Below are 24,108 nucleotides of genomic sequence, written 5' to 3'. Positions count from 1 at the left end.
TGTCCTTGAAGTCTACATATCACCTGGACATTGAGACCTAGTGCTGAGAAGCATTTTTGACAGGTGCAGATGGGATTCAGGAGGCTGGGAATACCAGTAGGAATGAGCCTTCCTCCCACTGCACCTACAATGCCAGGCATGCCTGCAACAGCATGAAAACCAAATTTAGTGTCATGCAAGGCATTGAAAAGTGTGCATTTTCTTGTCAAAATATTCTAAAAATAAAATATTTAGGGTAAATATAGTTTGAGAAATCAATTCCTGCTTTATAATGAAATAGAGTTCATAGAATACTCAAAAAATGTGGGATTATTGTAGATCAATTTCAATTGGGGTGAATTTGAATGTGCTCTGCACAGGCTTTACAAGCAAGATTAAACGTCAGTTAAGGTCAGAAACATTCACTCCCAGCGCTTTAAATCACTTATGTAACCATAAAGAGCTTTTTAGTTCTTTAATATCCTCAAAAGTAATGGATGTATGGGGGTGTGCATGCATATGCATTTATAGGTGTATGTATGTATGTATGTATGTATGTATGTGTATGTGTCTGCATGTGTATGTATATGTGTATGCATGTATATATGTATATACACTCACCTAAAGGATTATTAGGAACACCATACTAATACGGTGTTTGACCCCCTTTCGCCTTCAGAACTGCCTTAATTCTACGTGGCATTGATTCAACAAGGTGCTGAAAGCATTCTTTAGAAATGTTGGCCCATTTTGATAGGATAGCATCTTGCAGTTGATGGAGATTTGTGGGATGCACATCCAGGGCATGAAGCTCCCATTCCACCACATCCCAAAGATGCTCTATTGGGTTGAGATCTGGTGACTGTGGGGGCCATTTTAGTACAGTGAACTCATTGTCATGTTCAAGAAACCAATTTGAAATGATTCGAGCTTTGTGACATGGTACATTATCCTGCTGGAAGTAGCCATCAGAGGATGGGTACATGGTGGTCATAAAGGGATGGCCATGGTCAGAAACAATGCTCAGGTAGGCCGTGGCATTGAAATGATGCCCAATTGGCACTAAGGGGCCTAAAGTGTGCCAAGAAAACATCCCCCACACCATTACACCACCACCACCAGCCTGCACAGTGGTAACAAGGCATGATGGATCCATGTTCTCATTCTGTTTACGCCAAATTCTGACTCTACCATTTGAATGTCTCAACAGAAATCGAGACTCATCAGACCAGGCAACATTTTTCCAGTCTTCAACTGTCCAATTTTGGTGAGCTCGTGCAAATTGTAGTCTCTTTTTCCTATTTGTAGTGGAGATGAGTGGTACCCGGTGGGGTCTTCTGCTGTTGTAGCCCATCCGACTCAAGGTTGTGCGTGTTGTGGCTTCACAAATGCTTTGCTGCATACCTCGGTTGTAACGAGTGGTTATTTCAGTCAAAGTTGCTCTTCTATCAGCTTGAATCAGTCGGCCCATTCTCCTCTGACCTCTAGCATCAACAAGGCATTTTCGCCCACAGGACTGCCGCATACTGGATGTTTTTCCCTTTGCACACCATTCTTTGTAAACCCTAGAAATGGTTGTGCGTGAAAATCCCAGTAACTGAGCAGATTGTGAAATACTCAGACCGGCCCGTCTGGCACCAACAACCATGCCACGCTCAAAATTGCTTAAATCACCTTTCTTTCCCATTCTGACATTCAGTTTGGAGTTCAGGAGATTGTCTTGACCAGGACCACACCCCTAAATGCATTGAAGCAACTGCCATGTGATTGGTGGATTAGATAATTGCATTAATGAGAAATTGAACAGGTGTTCCTAATAATCCTTTAGGTGAGTGTATATATGTTTATGTATATGTATATATATATATATGTGTATGTATATGTATATATATGTGTGTGTGTATATATATATATATATATATATATGTTTTATTTATTATTGCTGTATGTATATTACTGTGTATGTATATAGTAAAACTGTATCATTTTTATTTTCTTTTGTTTCCTTTAATGTCTTGCTCCAGTGGGGTTGGGGGTGGGGTGGGGTTTCGGTTCTAGTGTTTTTTCTTTGTTTTGTATGTTGAACAGTTTTGATGTGTCACTTTTGTGTGCATTGTACTAAAACCCAATAAAAAAAATGGTTGCAAAAAAAAAACATACTCAAAAGTAAGGTGAATGGTGTTTTTAACACAGTTTAATATTAACAACGATTCTTTTGGGCTTGCATGTTCAGTAAAAATATCAAACCCATTAAGTTCTAACTGAATATCTATCGTTTTGCATGTTTCATGTTACTCTTCTTTTCCTGGACCATAACTTGTACACTGAAAATCAGTATCTTCTATGTTTTAAAAGGTATATTTTCTAATTTAATACCTTCTGAGTAAGCGCTAATTTTATATTCCTTAGTACTTAAGAACCAGCTCAGAATAACTATTAATAAAGCATTAGAAATGATACAATGCTCAATGGTGGCAGCTCACAATGCATTTTATCTTGTTCCAAATGGACTTTAGCTTGGATAGAATCCTCTGTCCTCTTTTAGAGTGCGGCATGCATTTAATCACGGCGGTAAAGTACACAAGAATTCAGAGACTTCTTTCCGCGGAAAGATGTTAATCGCAAAAGCCGAGTGCCACAGACGAATATCATACAACCGCACTAATATTATAATCGGAGGTGTGAAATGTATTCCCGTTTTGTTTCCCCGTGACGTATCTCATAACCCACGTCTGCAGACGAGTCCACTTCATCGAACTGAGAAAACATTAATTCCAGTTTGATCTGGTTTTCATCCAATACGCCCTCTTGCTCGACATTACACCTGTTTTAATATGTTTGACCATCCGGCCTGTGTCCAAAATTGTTCGTCCCTGCTTTAGACGCTATTGGCTGAGCGGATGACGCAATGGCCCGCCCCCTCAGAGAGCCGTCCTGTATCCTCCCCTCCTTACAGGAGCGGAAAAAACTAGCGCTTGCTCAGACCGTGCGGCCTGAGCTTGTGGTGCGGACATTTCTGGGACGCAAGCAAGTTTGGATTAAAAATAAATAAATAGGGCAGAAGATTCAACATCACCAGAGATGGAAGTATCGTCTGCCGAGAGGATTGAACCAGGAGACAGCGAACAGGACGAGGAGGAGGATGTTTACGAGGTGGAGAAGATTATTGATATGCGAACAGAGAAGGTGAGCGTACGGTGGCCAGAATGTCGGAAAACGGGGAGGGCGAATGGCTCCTTGCCATTCAAGAAATGTTTTGTGCGGCCAAACTTTGGAGGGCGGTGTGAAAATGCCACGACAGCTGTTGCAAATGGTGATTGCATGCGTGGAAGCAGCAGCCCGTGCGCGTCCTACTTCTGTTACCATACTCTCCCTTCCTTCTCGTTCACGCACAGTTATCGTTTAAATTTCTCACCTGACGCAGCTATTTTATACTTCTTGGTCGGTCATCTCGCCCAAGTCCGTCTGCGTGTGAGCGTACGTGCGTGCGCGCTCCTGGTGGCGAGCTCTCAAGAGCGGGCCGAGTCGCCGTCACCGGCGACAGCGATAGCGACGCTCTGAGTTTCGGCCAAACGACATTTCATCGGCTCAGTCTCTCCCTGAAAACCACTTCCGTAAATGTTATTGTTTGTTTACACTATACGCGGGCCAGTTAATCATATATATATATGTTCTCACAGTTTATTTTCGTCAACCCGCTGCCCGTTGACTGCATAGCAACAATTTCAGCTCATTTTAAACATTCATCTCAACGGGTGGGACGCAGAGGAAAATATAATTTTTGTGGAACCCCAGAAATACGTTGTATTGATACGCAGTCACGTTACATGTGGACTTTGATCTTTTAAAGCAGTGGTTAATATGGATCACGTTGTGATCTTTTTTTCCCTGTATATTTATGTGGCTAGTAGCAAATCACTGACTAATCTCTGAATGTTTTTACTAGATTAATTTCATGAAACACTAGGTATTGAGTGGGTCAGGGGCTGCCAGGCAGTTGAGTTCATTCTACTGGAAATCCAGTAGGTGGTAGCAGGTCTGATGGGTCCATTCTTGAAGATCTTTATGTTTTGTGCTTAACCGAAAGCTAGTTCCCTGAGAGCCAGGAATGACAGAGGTGAATTTCAGAAGAAGCATTTCCCCTGCCTTCCCCAGCTTTCGCTAACCACAGACGCAGACAGGCACGGGGGAGAGTTTCAGTGGTGCACAACTTATAACTTGCTGTAGTGTGTTGCTCATTTAAAAGGGGCTCTTCTCTCACTGGAAGTTGCACTTGACATGGCAAAGTGCCCTGTCTGTTTGCTGCCACACCCAAGGTGAGTCCCCCCCACAACTCAGGCTTCCCTTTTAATGGCCCCCGTAGGGATTTCGGGGACAGCTGGAGCCTGGCATCAGGCAGCATGTGGTAGATCCACTAGACAGTTAGTATTTTGAGGCAGAGGCTGCAGTGGAAAGACGCTGAGCCCACTGCGTAGCCCTGTGTGCCAGATTAGCCCTCTTCTGCTGTGGAGTGAGCAGAGGATGGCTGTACCCATTGCTCATTTTCAGAGAAGGGGGTCCCCTTCCCGCTTGCGCGAATCCCCTTTGGATCAGCATTGCTATCCCTTATGTTGTAGCAACATTATCTCATTGCCATAGCAGCGCAGCAGAGTGATGTGTAGGGGCAGTGGGGGCAAACAAAGATTATCTGAACCCTGGGGAACCCCTACTGTCCGTAAGCAGCACTCAGCGACGTGGATAGAATTTCTGCAATGTGGCATTTATTTTTAGTCCAATGGGGAATGTCTTTGGTTTTCAATGTAAGAAAAACAAACATCTTGATGTGAGTGAAGGTGACCTGAGAGATGTATGTTTGTGTCGGGGCATGTGTAGGGTGTCAGTAACACTGAATTTAACATGGTCTTTAGTAACCTTGTGGGAGTGAGAGCCCTGTGTGTGCCAAGACCCCAGTCTGTGATGGGAATGAGTAGACGTGCACACACGCGTGCCTGCGCACACACACCCTGTCTTGCTCTCATTCTCTCTGTCTAAGGAGGGGCTAGAGGAGAGTGGCCAGAGACTGAAGCTGCTGGCAGCCACTTCTGTGTACTGTGCCTCTTGGAGATCTGGAGATCTACATAAATACAGGGCAGGGGTGGGGGGGGGGGAGCTTTGCACTGAGGCAGCTTTCACACACCAAGAAAAGAGGGGTGGGGGCATATGTGTATTTCTGCTTGTCTCTCTCCCTCTCAGGCACACAGTCGGGTTGCTGTAGTGACCCTCCCTATGACCACACAGCACTAATATGTGCAGCTTGACGCTCTTGGGTCTCTCACGTTATTTGTGTTCCCAGAGCAGAAACGGGAGATGATACACAGGCTGAACCGTGTCCTTGTGAGCTTCTGCTCTGTGTGCGTCTCTCTTTACACATTGTGGTCACATACCTAAAGCAGTCCTTTACACCAAGGCCTCATTTTGTATATATCAAAGTTTGTTGGTCTGTCCATGCACAGGGTATTTTTACTAGAGTGATTCAGGCAGTCAAAAAACTGCAGTCCAGTAGAAATTTATCTAAGCCACAAAGGTGAATTATACTAATACTAATGATACTAAATATAATATTAATGAAATGTTATGCCCCTGACACTGTTCCACCAGAGTTAACACAGTAGTCGTCTGACATTAGGGGTTTTCATGGTGGGCGCTGAGAACCTCTGATATGTTACGATGGGGAATGATGGTTTCTCTCACTGTCTACTGGTTGGAGCCACTGAGAGGGGAAAGCCACTGGTTTTTTACCGGTGAAATACAAACCAGGCTGAACCTGGTTGGCTATGGACTCCACTTTTCCCATTAGCTTCAGTATTTATTCACTTTGTTGAAGTAATTGAAGAAAATGCCTCCTGGCATAATGTGCTCAGCTTTATAAAGGCCACCAAGCACTGTTCTAAAAGCCATGGGTCTTCAGACTCACCTTACTTTAAAAATACTTTTTATGCTCATGGTGATAATTTAGACTGGAGCACAGATGCTGAGCTGTTGTCAAACTCTGGGAACTGGAGCAGCAGATATTCCACCTGGGCACAACCTTTTCACATGTATAAGCAGCGTGACACAGCCATTCCTCGTTTGACTGCCTCAGTTAGGGACCATTTCAACTGATGCACGCATTTACAATGAAATTTTGTACTCTTGATGATAATGTACGCCAGAGTGAGAGAGAGATTTCTGGAAGAATGTTGTTAAAAATGCCCACTTCATGAAGGATAACAGAAATTGAGCATGAAAGATGTAGAGTAAAGGTGTAACCACAGTCACAGTCAATGGCTTGGTCTTTGGAACGGAACTCTGTTGCTAAATGAGTGGTTCTATGGCAACCAAAAATGGTACATTACTGTACATTATTAATTTGCCTCTTGTCAGGCTTTAAAAAAGCAATTCTTTACATGGCTCTACAGACTGATGTTGCCTCAGGGTTTAGACTACAGTTTGTAGTTTCCTCACTAGGACTGGCAGTCAGCCCTGACCTGACAATTTGATCCGATTTCGATTCACAGATGCTTAGCTTTTTTTGATTCTACTTTTAATTTGCATTTTCAAACAAACAAAAACAGACACACACACCACAAAAAACGCACACAAACACAAGATGAAGGGAAAAAAAAAGGAAAAGGGAGGGGAAGGGGGGCAGATCAAATAATAAACACAAACCTTATCAGGTACATCATACTACCGACCCAGAGTATTGTTAATCGACAAACAGAGTCCAGTCCATGCAGTGATTGAGGAGACGCTAGCTTTGTTCAATCTAGCTGTGGTCTCTTCTAAAGTTGCAATGTCGAGCAAAGACACAATCCAGTAACAGATTAATGTCCACTTCAAACCACAGTCGAAGGGTTGCTTTCTTGGCAGCGGTGAAGCCCGCAAATAACAAGCGCTTTTTGTGTAAAGTAAGCACAAGTGCAGGCTGTCATTTAGTAAACAGAGACAAGGGTCCAGCACCAGAGCAACACCAAGGAACTTTGATAACATGTGAAGAACATACTTCCAAAATACATACATCATGGGACACTCCCAAAACATGTATAGAACAATTCTCTGAGAATCAATTTATCATGTAGATTAATGTCAAACATTAACAAAGGTCAGTATTAATTTTTTATTTAACCGAAAAAAGAAAATAGTGTAAGGTAATGTCTATTACTATGTGAAACAATTAACCAGAAAAGGTAGGTCTTTTTCTTGTGTGTGCGTAATGGAATTAGGTCCTTAATTTTAAGCCAATCTAAATCAGCCATGTCTAATTAATATAGGCTTCCACATTACAAATTCAGGAGTGACTGGCCTTCTGTATTTCGGTGAACACGGACAACTTTCGGTTACTGTAGTCAAGTCCAAATTGTCATCTCAGTAATAAAGTCATATTTGTAAAAACAGGAAGGTGGAAAGCATTCATCCACTGAACATTAGAGGTGTAACGATACGCTTTATATCGGCAAGAAAGTAAACCATGTCACCTTACTTTGTTTTACCTGCATCGGGGGCGTGTAGTGCCATTGTCACCCGAAGATCACTATGCACATTCTAAATAGCCGCATTAGCGCGTATTCAAATCGCATTCGCATGGTAATTTTATTAACAGCGCAACGGTGAAACGCGATCCGGAAACGTTCCAGTCAGAGCCATAAAAGGGGGGGAGGGAGGGACATGGCCAGGTGTCAATGGCTCATTCATACACATGAAAGTTGCTACATATTCAATGAAAGGAGCAAGAAATAGTTACATGAGTTAGGTTTTTCTTATTCATTTATCCAAATGAATATTGCAACTACACTATTTAGTCATCTTCGTGTAGACAAGACTTTGGTGATCAGATATCTGGGATCAAGACAAACTGCCAGCATTGCTTACTATGTACTTTTATAATGTTTCTGCAAGTGTTACAAACTGCATTTTGCAATGTCTATACTTTGAATGTCAAATTACAAACTTCACATAAATCTGACATATTTACAAAGTACACTAAGATTAAGATGAGTTTGTTGCCAAACCAAATATATAAGAAATAATTTATTTGCCATGAATTAAGTTTGATATTGAATGAAATGTGTGATCATGCCCCAATCAGTGAAAGTGTGTTCCCTACCCCTAGACTCCAGAGGGTTATATTTGAAAAAAATAAGATAATAAAGTGTGTAAAATATGTTTTCAGTGCTACTACGCTCATCAAGGCAGCCCAAACGACGTGACAGGCAACGTGCTGACTGCCCCTCCCACCCCCAAACACTACTCCAGTCAGTCAGGCATTTGCTGCACTGGCTCATTGCAAAATGGCTAGTAATGTCAATGCAATTATCAGACCAGAAATAGAGGATCCTCCTATAACCAACAGGTCTGGAGTTTGGGAGCACTTTGGTTTCCCTGTAAGTTATGAGGGTGATGGCAAGAGAGTGGTGGATAAAATGTGGACACACTCATCTTTCTGGAAAAAAAACTTAAAAATTGATTGAAACTGAGTTCCATATAAAAACAAAATAGTTATTTTCTTTCTATTAGTTTATAACTACTACAAAATTACATTAAATATTTTTATCAGGAGCTTTTTGGTTTTGGTTATAAAGGAGTTTTGTTTTATTTGCTGCTAAAAAGAAACCTCAGAAGATGGGTGAAGAATAGCTTCATCATTGTTTAAAGTAAAAGAAAAAAAACAAGATCATACTTTTTTGATGTTTTAATAAATAAAAAAGGAATTATCTGGCATTTTTTTTAATTTTTGCTGTATCGAAAACATACCGAACCGTGACACCACTGTGTCGTAATCGAACCGAACTGTGATTTTTGTGAACCGTTACACCCCTACTGAACATGGAACTTGGAGTTTTTTTCCATAAATGTCTGATGACCTACACTTATAGCCTCGTCTGCGTCAAGGTTTTCTACAAGTGCAGAGCAGTACAACACTTCTGAGTACACCAATTTGTAAGCAGCTGTATGGCTGGGAGGAGAAAAATGTTTAGTATGTTTAATTTAGTATGTTAAGAGGATATGTCACCCAAAAATGAAAATGTTGTTGTCATTTGCTTTTTAGGTGCATTAACTTTGACACTAAGATCTGGTTGTTATCTCCACTATCTCTGAAAATCTGGGGAATGTTTCTTTTCCCATTTGAATCGGCCAGTCAAATCAAATTACATACAGAACCGCCCTCGGTAAAACTAACCCCAGCTGAGACTTTTAGATCTGCTGGCTTTGAATGAGACTTTAGAACATCTGTGTGATGCCTTAATGATTCCTTAGAATTATAGAAATATTGCCACAATACTTCATTCCTGTACTGCACACTGCAGATGACTTTGCTCCTCTTGTATTTAAGGGCCACCTTCTACCATTGTTGGCATCAGTGGCTAACTTAATGGAATTTACTTTAGCCTAGTTAGGATAATAAGTGCACTGTATAGGGGATAGAGGCACCACCTATACAGTGATACAACCAATACAAGTAAGATTCAGCAAAAATGTTTTCAATGTCATGGGGATTGATTGACCTTGGGATTTTGTGATTTTTTTTTTCTCCCTCACCACCCCGATTCCTCACTTGCTGGATGTTGTTGGGAGTGTGCTTATGTTTTGTTCTAGTCTATGCGTGAACATTGCAGACCTCTTGTTAGCAGATCTTCCATGTAGACGAGCCTTAGCCATTGTGGCATTGTGTGCGCACGTGATGTAATTCTGCATGTGAAATTTGTATGTCTGGCTGCATGTTTTTGTGCACTATTTTGGGGATGAGTCATTATCAGTTGGTGTTTGATGTGAGCAGTCTTTGGGTCATTATTCCATGTCAAATCATCACACTTTCGGACCTCATCGTCACAAATTTTAGCGAAACTTGGCATGATGATTTGGTCACACGAGTGACCCATGAATCTGAAATTGAGCGTGTCTTGGATCAATACTGAGGGAGATTTAAGCGAACAAAGTTTTACCTTTTTTTAGGGGGGGGGGGCTATGATTTTGACTGGCTATATTTACCTTAATGTACAGAAGTGGTCCTCATATTGTTTTAAAGCTATTGTACAGCTATATAGATTGAACTAATAATATGCCAACCCCATATGAATAATTACTATGTAATAACTGATTAAAATATTAAAAATTCAGTAACAAAAAACTTATATTTCAAAATTGATCAGTTTTTTTTTTTACTAAAGCTACATCATAATGTCATGAACATATCCAGAAAATTTGGTCTTTGGTTTTTAAGGTGTTGATGAGATATCTTGACGTAAAGGTAGCGTCACATGGTTTCATATCACTAATGGGCCTTTTTAACGGCAGCCAAACTGACATGAAATAATATAACAAGCACAGGTGTAATAAGTAATAACATTAATTAAGGTTTACAAATATGCTACACTGAAATTTAAGGAAAGCTTCATTAATGTCATTGCAGACACATGTACGTGCCCACATGGCTAGTAAATATGGCTAATTAATGCCCTGCATTCATCAGAGGTGAGTGAGGTGTGCAAATTGGTCCCAGTGTAAGTGCACACTTAGGGAATCACTTGACTTTGCAATCATCAAAGGTTATGTTGTGGCTGCATATGATGATAATTGGTGACTAAGATGTGTTGAAGAAACTATGCCCAGCACTGGAGAGTTGAGGCTGAACTTTTTACATCCTTATGGACCATCTCCATCCTATTCATTCCCATACCGTCCTGATAGACTTCTTATGGATCATCAGGATGTGCTTTTAGTAGTTGAACCTGTGATAGCAACAGGGCGGACATACACAATAGCTGCATCAAAGGCTCTGATGGACTATAAATTGAGAGTATATTCTTACATTCCCACCTTCCCTTTAGACAGTACTGATTGTACAGTATGTAACTTTGTTGAAATGCTTTCCTTGCCCTAGTAGCATAAAAGCCTATCTAGTTTGTGTTTTTTTTGTTTATTGTGTGTTTTTCTGGTTTTTAACAAATGAAGGCCCTTTTTAGAAGGCCAGTGACTAGTCAATTAATTCTCTTTTTCCAGTTACTTTGGCAAATTCTTTTTATTCATTTTTAATAGCAATTTAAAAATGTTTTAATTTAAATTATATTTCCACAGCTAGTTCTGGCAATAGTTGTAGTTGTCATGAAAAATAATAACCCTGTACCATGCATTAATCACTGCTATTCTGCTACTGCTAACAGCATTGTAAGTAATTGTGGTTTTGATACACATTTCACTAAATCCAGCATAGTAGTGATATCTGAGCAACAACTAAAAAACCAAAGACCAAATTTTCCTGAGATGTTCATGACATTATGAGCTATATTTAGTAAAAAAAAATTGATCAATTTTGAAATAGGTTTTTTGTTATTGAATTTTTTATATTTTAATCAGTTATTACATAGTAGTAATTCATATGGGGATGGCATATTATTTTTTCAATCTATAGAGCTGCACAATAGCTTTAAATCAATATGAGGACCATTTCTGTGCAGCTTATATTAAGGTAAATATAGCCAGCATGCCACGTTTCGTTGAAATCCGTGACGATAAGGTCCGAAAGTGTGATGATTTGACATGGAATGAATGACCCCTTTACTCTTCATGCTCCTTCCTCACTCACCAGCCACCCAAACCTGTCTGCTGAAATGTGATTGGGAAGAATGTGGACCTCTCACATCTGCTTATTGATTTGACCTGCGGACACTCCTTTTCTGTGCCAGGGGGAGGTGCTGTACCGTGTGCGCTGGAAGAACTACACCTCGGACGATGATACCTGGGAGCCAGAGTCTCACCTGGAGGATTGCCGAGAGGTGCTCCTCGCCTACCGGAGGAGGCTGGCCGAGGTCAAGAAGGAGGCCCCTGGAGTGAGTCTGGGTTTCATCATTATCCAGCAGGTTTCCCTGGGGCTTAAGGATCATTTCAGCCTCCATCATGGTGAAGGCGTTGGCTGCACAGTGGTTAGTCTTATTCTGGGCCCATGAAGTGAGGGCCCTGCAGCTTGGTGTCTGCACCATATAGCTATCAGTGCCAGACATTCCTTCATATTATACAAGCTGCAACATTTGAACAGTTTTTGTTTTCTATTTATGTTGGGAGTGTAACAGTACACAAAATTCATGGTTCAGTACAAACCTTGGTTTTGGGTTCACGGTTTGGTGCAATTTTGGTACAGCAGGGAAAATGGAAGTTATTTCAAAATTCTACTGTCAAGTATGGTCAAGTGACTGTAGCGTTAAACACCCCTATAGCCTTAGACCTGTCTGAATTTCCTGGCAAAAGCGCCTTAAATACCACAGGGAGATGCACTTGCCAAGTTTCTGTTTCTGAATTGCTGTGCTCATACACTCTGACGGTGTTGTCTCAAAAGATTTAGCATGTTGGATGTGTTTCCAGCAATATATCTGAATTTGGTATATCATAGTAAACAGACAGTCTTGGTCTTGGCTGGACACTTCCAGCCAGAGAGTAGATAATAAGTTAAGGGTGGTAACTTCCGGCACTGCTGTGAGTAGCAGCCTATCCAGTAGCTCTGATTGTTTCCCTAATTTTCCTTTCGGATTAATAAATTATCTGTCTGTCTATCTCTCTCTCTCTCTCTCCCCCCAGTGCTGGTGTAGTTCATTGGGAAACCAAAATGTCCCCAAACCGCTGAATATGAGTGACTTTAACCAGCATTCACAGTTAGCATCATATTTTCCATGTTAAACATGTACTTGTGAATTGAGATTTTGTCAGTGTTAGTAAATGTATTGATTTATTTCATTGTGTGCACTAAACTGAAAATAATGTACCAAACAGATACATGTACCGTTACAGCCCTAACTTATGGTGTAGAAACTGCCGGCTTCTTGGAAGAATGGCAGCTCTGTCACTGCGTTATCTGTCGGGTTCTGGCATCTGCAGGTTTCTCTGCTTTCCAGAGGCTTCCGTTTACAAGACTAGTGCTCTTGTAGAACAGGTTGATGAGAAGGCATATGACTGCTCTGTGGAACTTGGGCTCCTGCTTGCTACCTGGAAAGCCGCAGTGGCAGCGTTTAGGGTCCTTGGTCTGCGGGAGGCTGCAGAAGCTGCCTGAGCTGAATGCTTTGGTCTAGGACGGGCTTTCGCCCATGGCCCACCAAGGCTCTGTAGAGTGGGAGCGCGTCTGACCTCTGATCCGTGTCAAATCTTTGGAAATGAAACGCAGGTGGAGAAAGCACAGGCAGTAGGCTGTAGTGCAGGGCAGAGCCTTCGCCTGCTGACAGACACACCCCAGGGTATTGTGGGAACCCATCAGCTGCAGGAGAAGGAGGAAGAGGTCACAGGCCCACACCGTGGGTCATGCAGGGACCCACTCCTACAGGTAAGACCCCAGCTTATACCTGAGTTCCGCCCACCAGTTTGTTCCCCTGCGTGTCACTAGCTGGAGGGTGAGCGGGTGAGACGGGTAGGTGGAGGCTTCTGCGTGTTCCGTGCAGTGATAGTTTGAGAGGTCACTCTGGCACCGGGAAAGGAGAAAAACAGTGCTTTCATTTTGCCACTGTGTTGGTGGTATGGTGTTTATGGAAATGTAGGCCTTGCCTGTGTATGTGATTTGTAGTGTTTTTGTTTGGTGTCTGTGTTCCTCTAAAGGCGAGTGGAAGGATCGGATTTTCACTTGATGTTGGGGAGCCAAAGATACGCTTGCATGTCTGAGCATGTGTGAACAAAACATAGAATTTGTATCTTTGATGGCAGCTGCTTCCATGAATATTACAAATGAGTTGGTCTTCCCTTTTCTCTTCCCACACGATGGTTGGACATTTGTTGATGGGGTCATGGTAAGGTTTCTTTTTATTATGGTTGTATTTCCTGTTGGATATTAATGGGTTTTTATCATCTTTGGGTAAAAGTTTCTGTGTGCATTTATATTTGCCTGTAGGGTTTTGGGATTTCACTGTTTATATAGCTTTTTTGCAGTGCGGGGGGCATTCCACAAAGCAGGATGTCTTCATTAGCCAGAAAACTTAAGCCACATGTAAGGACTGTCCAATGGGAATGTCACTAACTTCTCTTCCTATTGGACAGTTTTCATGTTTGGCTTAAATTATCCAGCTAACCAGGAAATTCAACTTTGTCGATATCCCCCCAGAATCCATTTGAGGGGATGTAATATTCATGAAAGCCATGATCTCAGTCTTTCAAGGAGGCCCAATTTTATTATATTTCTAAAATTTACAGCAATTATTAAAATAGTTAACAATTATTATGAGTGCCTAATTGACAAAATAAATGTGAATGGATCCTGATTGATGCCAGGCCATGAAGATTGGTCACAATCCAGAATTACATGCATGGGATAAGAGAAAACCCCTGACGATGACATCAGCCCTTGTTCTGTCCTGTTTGTTAGAAGCTGCCGATGAAGAGTGACCTGTTTGATGCAGACTCGGAGAGTGAGGGTGGCAGGAGTAAGAGGGATGAATCTCCACCCAAGAAGAAGAAGAAAAAGAAGAAGTCAAAAGCAGAGGCCGAGGATGTGACCATAGAGAAGAAGAAGAAGCGGCGGAAGGAGAAGGAGCGCTGGAAGCCGCTGCCGGGACCCGAGTCCGACGGCAACGAGTCGGAGGTGGTGGAGAATGAACCAGTTCTACCTTCAGCACCATTAAAAAGGACTGTCCAAACCAAGAAGAGGCCTCTTGTGTCTGATGAAGATGATGAAGAGGAAGAGATCACTGGTGCATCAAAACGGCAGACAAAAGACAAGGCCAAAGATGGAGGCAAAGGCAAGAAGGAGGTCCGGGCAGAGATCAAAAAGAAGAAGAGCAGGAGGAAAGATGAGCAGAACGTGCCCCGTGTGGAGGACGAAGAGGAGGCGGCTTTGGCGGTGCGGGCTGAGGAAGACTTGAACAGTGAAGCACCATCTGAGTCAGCCAGCATGCAGACTGATGATACGACTGCCACAGAGAGCTGTGAGCCCCCTGAAGGACCCCCCAGGTCAGGGGAGGAGGTGAAGGCCAAGCAAAAAAAGAACAAGCCTGCAAGCCTAAAGTTGCAGGGCATCAAGGACCTCATCCAGGAGAAGAAGAACAAGAAGGTGCAGCAACAGGTGTCACCACATGAGGCCACACCTCCACTGAGGGAGTCCAGTCATCAGAAGCTAAAGAACCTGATGAATAGTCGGGGTATGGCGAAGGTGAAGCGGAGCGTGGACGATGACCATGGACTGCCATCTTCCGATTCTAGCGATGCCACTATCTCCATCCAGCGAAGGGGGAAAGCCAAAGTGCAGGAGGGCATGGCTCAGAAGACAAGCTCTTCTGCAGCTAGTTTTGCCAAGGCCAAGGAACCAGATGAGCAGAGGCAAGACGGAGCTGGGATGGGCTTTAGTTCAGCCCTGGCTTCAAAAAAGCAGAAGGAGAGCATGGAAAAGGAGCAGTTGGGGTCCACCAATCTCTTTGAAAAGTTTCTGTTGAACTTTGAGGCCAAGGACCGGGTGCTCAGGAGACAGACGGTCCACGTGCTGAATTCAAGCACGGAGACACGAGGAGAGCACAAGATGAAGGTCAGCATGCATCAATTCAGCATCAGTGTTAAAATGAAACATCTGTAAATAATGTATAATTTTATACTTTACCCCTCCTTATATGTTAAAGGCTGCAAAGGCAGAGAAGAGAATAAGGCCAGTGAAGGAGGTGGTGCAGAATAGGTTGGAACTAGAGAAAGCCCATAAGGAGTTCAAGGGTCCAGAGGGTAAGTAGCGGGGAGCTTGGAGCGATGCGTTAACCGTGTACTGTGAACTTGATGTATGGATGTTATAATTAAATGTGGGGGTCATTTGAATTAAGCAACCTGAGACTGGACCTCCATATCCTTTGGTGAATGGTGTAGTCTACTTGGCCTCTCTCTGCCTCAGGTTCACAGCCAACAAACAGCCCAGCGGAGGCAGAGGACAGGCCAAGCAGATTAGACCATTCACCAGAGGGCAAGGAGGCAGCTGAGAGTGCAAAGGACCAGGTGAAGGGCAGGCCTGAGGGCCCCACAGAAAAAAAGGACGAGAAGCACGACGAGGTGCCAGGACGGATCAGAACCACCACCACACCGGAGGATGTCTGGGAGAGGAAGGGAAGGTTGGAAGAGGTGAGGAGCGATCGCTTGGAGAAGAAGGTGCCAGCAGCGTCACCAGAACCAGCAGAAGAGTTATTAGCTCCGGCAGCGGGAAGGTGGAAGGAGAAGAAAAGGAAGCAGGAAGATGGCGAGCCACGCCTCTACATCGCCTGCGATGACAGTCGGGAGACACGGGAACCGACCCTGAACACTGGTAAGCTTGGGGGGGGGTATACTCATAGCTGCCCTGGCCGGAACAGCAGTCAGACTTTCACTGTTAACCAGGGATGGACACTCGAGTTGGTGACTTGAGTCACACACAGACTTGCAACTTGTTCCTAATCGTCCTCAGACTTCACTTCTGTGTAAAGACTCATAAACATTAAGAATCTTTCATATTTTAATGAACAGCAGAACATTTCTGCAGGAGCAAAAAAAAAATATATATATATTATATATATTTTTATTTATTGGAAACTTTTCCTGATCTTTTAACTAGTCCCCCGAGGATTGTGTGATTTGGGATTGCAGTAATTAGTGCAAAATCTTGCAAGCTCCGTGATATTTTCAAGAGCTTGCAGTTTTTCAAATTTACCGCAGCTTTCTACATATTCATGTGTTTTTTTTAGCTAGGCAGAACTGCGAAGATAAGCACAGCGAACACATCTCATAATCTCATATAGAGCATAGATACAGTTTACATAACAAAAAACAATGGGCACTTTGGAAATTTAAGCTATACATTTTTCTGTCAATGTATTTGACTGCACCAGAGGTTGGAATAACTCCCAGCCACACTTCTGTGAATGTTAACCAGCCTTTAATAATAGAGTCGGTGCAGTTTTTCTTTAAACATATGGGGTTTTTTTCTTTATGTTGAATTTGGGCATTGTGCGTAAATGGTTTTGTAATTGTGGTTCTTACACTATTAAACCTTATTGGTTATTGCATGGAATACAGTTCAGAAGAAAAAGCTCCTGGAATGCATATCAAGTTGGAAGCAGAAACTTGACTTGGATTTCAGACTAGATTCAGACTTGTGAACATCTGTGCTATTATCAGTACTAGTGTGATACTTCTTTGCTAGAGATGCACCGATATTCGTGACCGATTTCAATTTTTTTTGCCAATTCCAGTTTTCTTAAAACTATAATTGACAACACATACAAACAAAAATCAACTTTTCTTCAATGCAAAGTTTTATTTTCATAATGAAAGAATTTGTTGGACTTCACTATTTCCCCCAAACTCAATCACTTAAACAAGTCTCAAAATAAAGTACTCTGACTGGAAAGAGGTACAAATAATTAACTGAAAATGAGTTACTGTACACCCAACTTTACCAAAGAAGAGCAGGTGCAGCAGATTTAAATAAAATGAATGTCTTACTTATCCGGTGAATTTAAACATACTGGAAAATGATACAACACAACAATGACCTTTTCCCTTTTTTTTCCTTCTTACTGGTGTTAAAGTCCATAGGTTACAAACCTACAAATAAAACTAAAGTGTACTATACTCTTCCAAATAATAATAGGTGCAGGATTATATTATTAATACCAACATCGCATTCTATGCACATACAATTCTTACATCGCTAGTGAGCTAGATTAAGATCAGGCTTTTTCTTACCTTCATACAACCCCAATTACAATGAAGTTGGGACGTTGTGCAAACTAAATAAAAGCAGAATGCAATGATATGGAAATCTCATAAACCCATATTTTATTCATAACAAAACATAGAAAACACATCAAATGTTTAATCTGAGAAAATGTATCATTTTAAGGAAAAGATAAGGAATTTTGAACGTCATGGCAGCAACACGTCTCAAAAAAGTTGGGACAAGGCCATGTTTACCACTGGGTGGCATCCCCTCTTCTTTTAACAACAGTCTGTAAACATCTGGGGACTGAGATCATCAGTTGCTCGAGTGTTGGGAGAGGAATGTTGTCCCATTCTTGTCAGATACGTCTGACCACAGAACAGTTTTCCACTTAGCCACAATCCATTTTAAATGAGCTTTGGCCTAGAGAAGACATCAGCGCTTCTGGATCATGTTCAAATACAACAGCTTCTTTGAATGATAGTTTTAACTGGCATCTTTGGATGGCATGGCGAATTGTGTTCACTGATAATGTTTTCTGGAAATATTCCTGAGCCCATTTAGTGATTTCCATTGCAGAATCATGCCTATTTGTGAGGCAGTGCTGCCTAAGGGCCGAAGATCATGGGCATCCAGAATACTTACACACAGATTTCTCCAGATTCTCTGAATCTTTTGACTGTATTATGTACTGTAGATGATATTTTCAACCCCTTTGCAATTTTACACCAAGGAACTTTTTTCCTGAAATTGTTCCACTATTTGTCGATGCAGTATTAGGGGGATTGATGATCCTCTGTCCATCTTTACTTCTGAAAGACACTGCAACTCTAAGATGCTCTTTTTATACCCAGTCATGTTACTGACCTGTTGCCAATTGACCCTCCAGCTGTTGGGTTTTTGTACCACTAACTTTTCCAGCCTCCTATTGCCCCCATCCCAACTTTTTTGAGACTTGTTACTGTCATGAAATTCAAAATAAGCCAATATTTTTCACTAAATAGCAAAATCTCACTTTAAACATTTTACATGTTTTATATGTTCTGTTGTGAATAAAATATCAGTTTGAGATTTCTGTCATTGCATTCTGTTATTTACAATTTACCCTACGTCCGTACTATACGGACATTATACCGCAGGGGGTTAAAGTTCCGCTAAAACTTTTTTACTCTGTCATAGGAAAAAAACTTAGCTAGCCTAGCAATTTTATTGATTATTTATTTTCAAGATTATCTGGTGTATGTTCAATAATCAGTTCAAAGGTGCTCCGATGTTTCACCACGTTTTCTCTTTGGCTTTACATGTATTACAAATTGCAAGCTTTGTGTCATCTTCACTCACATGCTATGCTAATGATACGTTAACGTGTGGCTGCGAGGCTATTGCCTGCCACGCTGTGTGCATGACATGTGGTGTATGTGTAAAATGGAACGGTTCGGTATTGGAAATAGACTGACCGGCTAGTCTCTGGTCTGGGCCAAGCATGCTGAAAATTGACTGATTTTGGGGCCTGGCTGGTCGATTGGTGCATCTCTATTCTTAGCTTTTTAGAAAATGCTTTCATTTCATTCATGATCCGCTTATAATTGTTTGACTTCTAATAAAGTAACTCGAGCATTAAGGGGACACCACCATAACCCTACTACGGTTCAGCTTGTTTCACTCACCCTAACATTTGCATGACATTGAATGTTTAACATACAACATTTACGTAGCATTGAATGTATAATATTCTTTAACCATTGTGAAACCTATTGCACAATGGAATTTATTGGAGTTTTTCTTAAGTTTAGCCTTAGCAGATTTGCTTTTTTCCCCCTCAATTCATTTCAAATTCCAGAAATTGCTCTGAGTATCAGAATACTGTTCTATCTGTAAGCATTGCTGTTAGTTCTGTAACCGGAGTGTGTGGTGTATGCTGTGACAGACAGGGGGCAGGCTTCCCTGAACCTTGGGGTGGACCTGAAACTGGACTGGATGACACTGGAGGATTTTCAGAAGCACTTGAATGGGGAAGATGAGGTTATGTCTGCTGCAACCATATCTCCAAGTGAGTGCGACTGGATATACAGACATTGCATAGCTGGTATCCCGCTTAATGTTCAGAAAGAAACCCAAATTGTGATTTACCTGTTTTTAGTAAGTTTGATTAATCTGGCCATGTTTGTTAGTGAAGGACTATCTTTTTGGAAATTATTGTTTAGTATTGGCCATTATTGCTGCTGAAAAATCACCCAAACAAATTTATTAGAACATTATAAAAGTAAACTATTTAAAACAATCGGTTTCATGCATTCTACTTGCGGGAGAAGGTGTAATGTTTTTACACATTGTTTTCCTGAAATCTATAGAGAAACATTTGTTGGGGAAAGACCCATTATGTTTAAAAGACAAACGAATTACTGTAAATAGAGGGATTAAATATTGCTTATTCTTCATGTACTCTGTACTCATTTACTACTGTAGGTGAGTTTCGAGAGGCGGTGAAGAGTGGCGATTACCTGGCAGTACGGTTGGCACTTAATTCCAAAGAGGACTACAACCTAGATCAGGAGGTAGGGCAAGCTCTCTCAGGAACATGGGTAGACCCAGTTTACAGCTAATGGCAAGTCTGCAGAACTATGAGGCTTTGGGAGAGGCCCTCAGAGAATCTATTTGAATGCAGGACTCGAGTGGGATGTCTTTGGCCATGCTGGCGGCAGCCGGCGGGCAGGACGATATCCTGCGGCTGCTGATCAAGAAGGGAGCGCGGGTGAACGGCCGGCAGAAGAACGGCAGCACGGCCCTGATGCACGCAGCAGAAAAGGTATGGTATCTGGCCCTTGCTGCCTTCACACTTACCCCATCTTCATTTGTCGCTTCTATACAGTGTTCCCATACATTTAACAGTTTAATGTTCATCCATCTATTCCATGCCTATCCTTGCCTGTCTGGCTGAAAGATTTTTTTCATTCACACAACCAAATGAATTTTGTTGTACTTTGCTTTTGTATTACATTAATTTCTCAAATCATTGTTAGTCTTATTTGTACATTTTGTGCATGTGTCCATCCCTGAACTTTGTAATTTGTCTCAGAACTTCTTGACAACGGTTGCCATACTCCTAGAAGCAGGGGCCTACGTCAACGCCCAGACGCTGAGTGGCGAAACGGCTCTCATGAAGGTGTGTTTGTCAGTCAGAGGATTAACTGTTTAAAATGGAATGTTGTTGGTGTTATAATACTTAACGTGAACTATCTTCTTGATTGTTTTTTTCTGAATCTTCTTCCAGGCATGTAAGAGAGGAAATGCAGACATTGTACGTCTTTTGCTGGAGTATGGGGCTGACTGCAACATCTTATCTAAACATCAGAACAATGCCATGCATTTCGCCAAACTGAGCAACAACATCATGGTCTATGATCACATCAAGGACCACATGGCGACGTAAGTTCAGAAAGGGCTGAGAAGACCTGTTGTCCAGACTATGTGCAACAAAGAGGCACAGCCTCATTAAACAGGTGCTCTTTAACAAGCCAGCTTCCTGTACAGTGGAACATATCACTCAGGCCTTGGAAAATGTTGCCTTGACATGCATGTCTCAGCCTGCCTAATGTACATCTCAGGTCTAGGCAACCAAATAAAGTACTGTTATGACTCACAGCTCATCCCTGTTCCCCCACTACCCCAAATCATGCAGGCTATCTAGTGTGGCCGAAGACACCATTCGGGCGTATTTTGAGACGCGGCTGGCTGTACTGGAGCCCGTCTTTCCATTAGCTTGCCATCGGCTTTGTGAGGGTCCAGACTTCTCCTTGGAATTTAACTACAAAGCTCCCCTGCACACCCCCCCTGAGGGTATGTATAAGGTACATCTGCGCACGTTAAAGGTGTAGTGGGCTAAGCGGAAACCCATGTGACCCAGGTTCGCTTCTCTTCCAGGAACAGGCATCCTTCTCTTCATCTTTCATGCCAACTTCCTGAGCGAGATCACGGCTAGACTATGTGGGCCTTGTAGTGTCCATGCTGTTGTGCTCAATGACAAGTTCCAACTTCCCATCTTCCTGGTGAGCTAAGTGAACTATTCAGGGGTTTCTGAAGGTGGTGATATGACATGCAATACCAGAGCTGAATATGTAGTCATTTAACTTATTTTAATAATTTCTAAAGGTGGCAATGTGTTTGTGGCCATATATAGGTATGGACAAGTGCTTGTTAGCTATGAACATCAGTTATTTTCTATGGCTTACCATACTGCCCATCTGTGTGTCCTGTTTCTCTCCTTTCCAGGATAGTCACTTCATTTACTCATTCAGTCCAGTACCGGGTCTCAATAAGCTTTTTATACGACTGGCAGAGTCCCCCACTGCCAAGGTAAGACTGTTCACCTTGACTGGTCACAGGAGCCTCGAAAACACCGAGTCAGTTTTGAAGGATACAAGTATTCAGAGATCAAAAATCAGCAATAATAAATGTATTGTGCATGTTCAGAGCAGGTCTGGGGGCAATAGGAGTATGAATGAGCACAGTATCATGGAATTACTGAGTGGGATTTGGTGAGACAAATTAAGTAATTTCAGTTACTGCATTAAATAACAGTATATTAAGCTGGAGACATTCATTGAAACAATGTACTAATTACTGAGGAATTAGCCTTGAGAATCACCAAACCAAGTTCTGCTGTTTTCAGTTTTAATGTTTTTTTTTGTACCTAATGCATGTTCTGAATTTTTTTTGTCTCCCCTCCTGTTGGCCCACCAGGTCAAGCTGCTCATCTGTGCATACAGAGTCCAGCTACAGTGACATGCACGCCTTGGATCAAAGGTCAACTGCACCCCAAACCAAGTTCAGGACATTCCTGCGCAGCCTTGGTCTTTATCATTGAGTATGGCCCCAGCCATATCCATCAAGATGAAAGACTAGCCCAGGATGATGGAGTGACTGAGTCTCTTGGCCCTACAGTTTCACTAAGAGCTTGAGCCCATTGGGAATGGGCTGCCTGTGTGCAAAGAATACGATTATCCCTGGGAGATGCACGGAGTCGCACACAGCGTGCTCTATGCTTTTGAGGACAAGAACTCCTATAAATACTGCCTGCCCAGAATTCTGTTTTCACGAATAACGCTCTGCATCATGCGATTCAAAGAATACACCACCCCCCGACCCACCCTCCCCTGGAAATCTGCCTTTTGGGTCCGATTTTACAACCGGAGTTACTCGTGCCCCTTTCCCATGGAACACAGTGGGAGGCAGAGTGTGAAGTTGTAACTCCTCTTCAAAGCAAGTGTTCTTAAATTTTAAGGCCAGTCAGTTTCCACCAGGCTTTTTTGCAGTATTTGATTCTTGGTTATTTGCTCTCCATTTAATACTTTTTGCCTGTGATCTTGCCCACATACATTAGACACTAATGTACTGTATCATACTCTGCGTCAAAATTTGGGGTAAAGTAGTAAAGGCTGCAGTGACATGCATGCCTGGTCAATATATTGTTCACTGAAAGATCTTCCTGTTGTTCCAGGATCCCAAAGATCACGGGTGAGAAATACCATATTCTCAGGTTGTGATGTTAGCTGGTTTTGGGTGTTTTTCAGCTTAAAGGTATTTGTCATGTTGAGGTTCAAAAAAACCAGCATACAATGTAGCCCTTGAAACCAGTTGTGCTCCCATCAAGGAAGTTTTTGGGTGAGAGGTAGTCATGCCTGGGCAGAACCCTGAGTATTTTTTATTTTTTTTTGTCATGTCCATTTCCTGAAACTGAAGTGTCATTGTCTCCCTCTCCGATACTTAATTTTATTTTGGAACTCATTTCTGTATAATCAATGTATGGACTGACTTTCTCTTCAGAGAAATAAGACCTTATTCACTTATTTTAAACCAATATTTCAGACAAGACCTGTCTGATTGCACACAAACTGTTACCCAAGGTACAGATATAGTGAACCCCTCCTTGAAGTGATGTGAGGCCTAGATGGACCTTTATGGTGTCTTTTGTGTGGCAAATTTCCTCATACCTCCATATTCAGCTTAGTATTAAATGTCCAGGGTGTACATTTTACAGGTCTTCCCCCATTTCTTCTGATTTATATTCTCCACAATATAACTAGCTAACGTCACCAGTTTAAATCAGAACAGGAAATGATATAACAGAGCCTTAGTGTGCTGTTTTGTAGCTTTGCTAGCCCAGCACTAATATGTTCTAAGATCTGGGGCTGCTATATTCACCATTTCTTTATAAAATGATGATGTAAAGTACTCCATGGCAATGAATAGCTGTTGCTTTGGTTTAACAATGACTACGAAGTGCTATTGTATTTAAATATGGTGAATACCTGTTATACTTTCATTAGAAATAGGCACATTGTATATTTCTCTGCATTAAATATAGCTGCAACCTTTGAAAGCATTACTGTGCTTAATGTTTCTTCAGTTAACAGCAGGCCACCTGGGTGCACTTGGATATCAGGTTTCCGTTGCCATGGTGCACTACAGAATATCAA

At 42.0% G+C, this 24,108-nt stretch overlaps 1 protein-coding gene across 6 annotated transcripts; it reads left to right on the top strand.

Annotated features, from left to right (window-relative positions):
• The first annotated feature begins 2,928 nt into the window (after positions 1–2,928).
• On the top strand, positions 2,929–24,011 carry LOC140578834 (M-phase phosphoprotein 8-like). Of its 6 annotated transcripts, none has more exons than XM_072700851.1 (15): positions 2,929–3,165; positions 11,682–11,825; positions 13,148–13,303; positions 14,336–15,484; positions 15,576–15,672; positions 15,836–16,240; positions 19,560–19,682; positions 20,099–20,187; positions 20,298–20,438; positions 20,709–20,795; positions 20,904–21,058; positions 21,312–21,469; positions 21,554–21,678; positions 21,902–21,985; positions 22,373–24,011. In XM_072700851.1, exons 1-15 carry the CDS (start codon positions 3,061–3,063, stop codon positions 22,412–22,414), a joined length of 3,060 nt encoding a protein of 1,019 aa, XP_072556952.1. In that variant the 5' UTR covers positions 2,929–3,060; the 3' UTR covers positions 22,415–24,011. The 6 variants fall into 6 exon arrangements, with proteins under 6 accessions (XP_072556952.1, XP_072556951.1, XP_072556954.1 ...); XM_072700850.1 differs by having other exon boundaries at positions 14,333–15,484; XM_072700853.1 differs by lacking the exon at positions 13,148–13,303.
• The last annotated feature ends 97 nt before the right edge of the window (positions 24,012–24,108 follow it).

The sequence above is a fragment of the Paramormyrops kingsleyae genome, chromosome 16 (assembly GCF_048594095.1).
Source record: "Paramormyrops kingsleyae isolate MSU_618 chromosome 16, PKINGS_0.4, whole genome shotgun sequence".
Lineage (NCBI taxonomy): Eukaryota > Metazoa > Chordata > Actinopteri > Osteoglossiformes > Mormyridae > Paramormyrops > Paramormyrops kingsleyae.
This window is presented reverse-complemented; position numbering and strand designations above follow the sequence as displayed.

Bases quoted from the DNA above. Each gene is read 5' to 3' on its own strand.
- LOC140578834 (XM_072700850.1), top strand. From the start codon at position 3,061: ATGGAAGTATCGTCTGCCGAGAGGATTGAACCAGGAGACAGCGAACAG. The intron at 15,485-15,575 runs GTCAGCATGCAT...TATATGTTAAAG, and splicing joins GAGGAGAGCACAAGATGAAG to GCTGCAAAGGCAGAGAAGAG. The intron at 20,439-20,708 runs GTATGGTATCTG...AATTTGTCTCAG, and splicing joins TGATGCACGCAGCAGAAAAG to AACTTCTTGACAACGGTTGC.